Genomic DNA, 5,314 nt, shown 5'->3' with positions numbered 1-5,314 from the left:
TCGTCTTCTGGAGTGGCGGCGACGAGAACGACGTGTGTGCGCGCGGCCACGACGGCAACGGCGACGGCGACGTACGACGTACGACGTGTAGCACCCCCGCGGCCGGCGCGGCCTTATGATTATATCATAAAATACGGTGCTCTTCAACTGACAACTGGCTACAAATTAGTAAGTTTTTATATAAGTGCGTAAATCTGCAACAATAGAGAGATGTTACTTTAGGATAATTAGAGATTAGTTTTTCATTATTTTTTTCCTTTTTCAGCTTCTAGCCGATTTTAAGAAATTATATCCTGATTACGATACGCGAATGTGGAGTAAATGGACGGAGTTTGCAAGAAAAGCATCATTACTATTGTCTTTGGAAGGTAACATTATTATATATATCTATATAGAATGATTTTGAAACAATATATTACTTATTGCTAGATATTAAGTATATAAGTATTAAGTACATAAGATTACACATCTCACGTTGCAAATGTGTTTAATTTGTTTGTTTTTAATATTATTGGTACTTTTCCTTATCTCTGTTAACCTTTATTATTAAAAAATTTACTTTGCTTTTTTAGATAATTGTCACTTAAATCTTTTCTTAAAATTGGGACATCTCTTTAGTCCAGTTCCTGTACCACTAACAAATGGAAAGAGATGGAAACCTACTACCCAGGAAATGATAAATGGATTCATTCTTCATGTGAAGGTAAATTATTTTAAACTGTATACTTGCGACAAACATTAACAAAGATGTTTGTTTATTTTTTATTTATTTTATTTTATTTAATGTTTGTATTTGTCCTCTTACAAAGTTATTTTATTCAGGTAATGAATGATTTGGTGCCAAATGTAGAACGAATTAGAAGCAGAGCTCAACACATGAAAACCAAAATTCAACCACTTGTTATCGCTGTCGGACCTACTGTATCACTGTGCAAGGATTTTTATGTAGTAATTGATAAGAACTATTATAGATTTGATAACATTCGCACGGCAGTGGATGTATGTTTTAAATGCGTACATGCTTTGCATGCCGAATATTCTCCTCAGAGTGAGGCTATCTGGTATTTTTTGCAATTGGCATTGTATGACTTACGTACACAGTGGGACAAAACAATACCTCAAGTGAGTAAGCAATTAAAATGTTTATCCGAAAAATAATGTTTTTTAACTTGTTTTCTTTTGTAACAAGGTAATATTATAAGTTTAATATTACAAATTTTGGAAAAATTTATTATTTTATTTTTATGGCTTTCTTGATATATAACATATACTCTATATAAATGACTTGAGTTGTCTCGTGAGAGAATTATTATATTTTATTTACTAGTTTATTTTATTTAGTATTCTTCGACAGTTTGTAAAGAAGCAGTTATAGTTCCTTTTTCTTTAATTTGGTTAATGCAAGTTTTAATTTTAATACATGGTCATTGTGATGAATGTTATCATGTCTCGCTGTATTATAAAAGATTGTAAGCATGATCCATTTCCGTCCGTTAAAGCACTCTATCTTCATATTCAAATGAGTCATCGATGGCATGTAAATAAAAAAATTATGTGTCAAGAAGAAAAATGTTGTAGAGATTTTAAAGGATGGCGTGCCTTTCGTAGACACTTGATTTCATTTCATAAAGTTCCCGCCATATCACATTCTACTAACAGATCTGAAACAAATCTAGATATTGATTGTGGTAGCATGCCTCATGATCAAGATATGAAGATAGTCGCTGTAGCTGATTGTCAGAATGCGATCAATAGTGATAATTCCGAAAACGATGAAAATATTTTGATTACGGTACAAGACTTTGCTTTGTATTTTATAACTAAGCTTTATGCCACTCCAAGTCTTCCACGTAGTATTGTTCAAAACATAGTGGATGAAACCCATGATCTTCTCAATAACATTTCGTCACTTTTAATACCTTCAATTAGAAACAATTTGGAAAATGTGATCTTGAGTGAAGATGTATTGACTGCGATAGAGAAAGGATTGGAAATTCTTAAAGAACCTTTTAGAAATATGGAAACAGAATACCAAAGACTGCAAAAAATGAAGAACAGTGGACATTATATAGAGGCAATAGATTATATAGTTGGAAGTCGCTTTGATGAGAAGCTCATTCAAGGTCATATTACAAAAGATACGTGCGATGTTAAAGCTAAGTTTATACCTATAAGGAAAGTTATGCAACAGTAATATATAATGTTTCATTAATAAGGTTTATATAATGTTTATATAAGGTTTATATAAGGTTTATATAATGTTTCATTAATAAGGTTGTATTATTCGTTTAATGCAAGTAGAAAATAAACGTAAAGCAATAATGCATAAAATTATATTAACCTTACTATTTGGATAAATGAACCAGATTGCAGTTGTTCATCGAACAAAAAGTCTGGTTACATTAATGAGATATTGTCATCGTATTACAATCAAACGTTTTGTTGTTCTAATCCAATTTTGTCCGGTTACTTCAACCAGAATGCGACTAACCAAATTTGTCTGGTTATTTTAAAAAAAATTATGGATCGTTCATTTCTCACCAAACAGTCAGGTTGTTTCAACCAGATTTCCAATTATTTCAACCAAATTTTTTTTTCCGTGCGTCTTATGGATGTTCATCGGATATCCGTGTGCTGTCTAGGTCACCGATCATCGCCAAATTCAATACGAACCTTCCTTTAATGATACTCTATATAAAATTACATGTATAACTTATACACTTTTCAAGCAAAAATCGGTAACTCCTTCACCGATCCTCGCCAAATTCAATACCAACCTCCCTTTAATGATACTCTATCCATAAAAAAATAGCTAATTTGTGGAAATCAGAGCAATCACATAGATTTTTTTAAACAGAAATCGGTAACTCTTTTATTATTAGCAATTTTTTGAATTCTATTATATTCCTCACTTTTTTCTACCTATATTTTATATATAATACTTTAAGATTTGGTTGATTAGGAAAATCTGAACAGGAAAAGTCATTAAGTACGACTCTTTTAAAGAATTTAAAATTTTAGATATCCCGAATTTTTTTTCAAATTGCCAATTGGGTTGTAGCACAATGGCACATAGCCTATGTTACTCAGGAAGACATAAGCTATCCATCAGTGTAAAAATATTTGAAACTGATTCAGTAGTTTCTAAGATTACCCCGAACAATGGTACAAATAAACTTTTCCCCTTTATATAATAGTATTAAAGATTATCGTAGGGCATCGTAATATCTTGAACGTTCGTTGCGTAACTTCGCTGAAGTAATCTCAATCGCGGAATGTATTCCTCGCATTTTTCACGAATCGGAATCGGATCCGCAAACGAACGCTCAACCGCGACGTTAGTGCTCCTTATATGGAAAATACGCTCGTCGGTGGTCTACCATTGTCTCGATTTCTCGTGTCAGTTGCTACTTTCGGAGCAGCTGGTTCGATCGACGCTGTCGATTAAATTCTCCCACGAATGCGCGTACGGCCTGCAGAAGGGCCCTACGGGAGCGGAGGTAAGGCCCATCTAACATCGGCGAGCCGCGCCTCCCGCTTTCGATGATAATTATATCCTTTTATTCTACCGAAGTAATTACACAAATGTTTACCGTAAGGCTTTCGAGCGGATCGCGGTAAAACCCGACCATGCGAAACTCGCGCGGATTAAGCATAATCGACATCGCTGTCGTGGGCGAGAGAGCTGACCCGCGACGAGAACGCGGGCTTTTTCTGTTAAGCCACTTCGTGCCGAGTTGTTCATCAATTAGCAATTTATAAGTATAAATCTCTATACGGGAATGCCGGGATGCGATATCGCAAAGAATAGAGGACATTTTACCATAAAACTTTTATTTGAAACATTTTTTTATATCTCGAATACTTTTCAAAATATATCGAGAAAAGCAAAAAACCGCTCTACATATGAGAGGTGGTTTCACCCCTTAAAACCGTTTTTGGGCCGCTACAAAAAATATCTAAATTCATCTTTTTACTCCCCCTACATGTGTGGAAAGTTTCATTAAAATCAGAATTTTCCACTTCGCGAGGTTCCCTTGTCAGTTTAAGTCATTTTTAACCATTCCTAATAGGTTGCCACTGCTCCTGCTCAATATAGAGTTAATTTGACTAAAACAATGTTAATTTAACTAAACTAATGGACTTAAAATATTGATTTAAATTTCATCGTTTAATACATTTAACAGTGTAGAAGTAGGCTCGATCGTTATCCTGTCACGTTTCGCATTACGACAACGTAATTCACATTTCTATCAAATTCGTTTTGAATACAATGAAGTGTATCGGTTGGGCGAAAGCTACAAGATATTTCGCCTCAACGATTGACAGGATATTGAAAGCGTCGATGCAACCAAGAGGATCGCAAACGGTCGATTTAATCGGATCTCTAGGCGAAAAGTGACACTTCCACGACGTGGCACTGCCGTAACCGCGATCGCAAAACAAACCACGGAGCTTCTGCGGGAGCAGGGTGCAATACTAAATAAATTTCACCCAGCTCGGCGTTAACGCGGTAATAATCTCGTTTACACCGAGACTCCAAAGAGTTTTACGGCTAGATAGTAATCTCACATTGCGCCATTGCATTGGCGCGAACGAGTACGCATCTAGTATCCTCGTGTCGAGCATTCTCGGAAAAACAAGAAGAAAACGCAGCAGCAGCAGCAACAACAGAAAGCGAAGAAAGGGACGAAGACAAAAACGTGAGCCGCGAGCGTAATAAAAGGCCGGAGGAGAGAATCTCATCCTATTATATTTCTCGTCGTCCTGGAATGATTGCTAGAACGTGCGTGACTTGCCACCTGCTCGCTATTGGGAATTCCACCCGGCAGAGGAAGAAACGGAGAAGTCCGCGAGAAGAAGAAAACGGAACCCGTTCGAGGTATCATCGAAACCGCGCCGCCTCCGCCGCCGCCGCCGCGGCTGGCCGCCTTCGTTTGTCCGGCGATGCGGTTGAACTTACTCGATCACCCGTCTCTCGTCTTTCGTCGCGTCATCTTCGCTGACTAGCTCTGCTCGTCTGATGGCGATCGAAAGGGACGGGCTCAACGAGACAGGACCTTCTTTTTTCCCCGCACCTCGAGGAGTGGTAGCGCGCGAGGTTGGCGCTTGTACGTCAAACTTCGCGGCCACCACGGTCCCGTGCCGTTCCATTGAATCGTATCTGTCAATGGGGAACAATATGACGGCGAGAAAGACCGCGAAGAGGCAGAAGACCCGGAGGTCCGAAGAGCGGAAGAGAGAAGCAGAGAGGCGAAGAAGGGAGAGAAGCCGAGCCACCGAACGCGCGTCTCGGCAGCCTCGTCTAAGTTAT

At 37.8% G+C, this 5,314-nt stretch overlaps 1 protein-coding gene across 1 annotated transcript; it reads left to right on the top strand.

Moving 5' to 3' along the window:
- Nucleotides 1-14: 14 nt before the first annotated feature.
- On the top strand, nt 15-2,186 carry LOC112452273. The gene is made up of 4 exons (XM_025012394.1): nt 15-168; nt 266-368; nt 573-703; nt 823-2,186. The coding sequence occupies exons 2-4, from the start codon at nt 311-313 to the stop codon at nt 1,156-1,158; spliced, it is 525 nt and encodes a 174-aa protein (XP_024868162.1). The 5' UTR covers nt 15-168; nt 266-310; the 3' UTR covers nt 1,159-2,186.
- The last annotated feature ends 3,128 nt before the right edge of the window (nt 2,187-5,314 follow it).

Source organism: Temnothorax curvispinosus, unplaced genomic scaffold (genome assembly GCF_003070985.1).
Source record: "Temnothorax curvispinosus isolate PA1 unplaced genomic scaffold, ASM307098v1 QBEX01003163.1, whole genome shotgun sequence".
NCBI lineage: Eukaryota > Metazoa > Arthropoda > Insecta > Hymenoptera > Formicidae > Temnothorax > Temnothorax curvispinosus.
The sequence above is the reverse complement of the archived record's forward strand: the minus strand, read 5'-3'. Positions and strand labels throughout refer to the sequence as shown.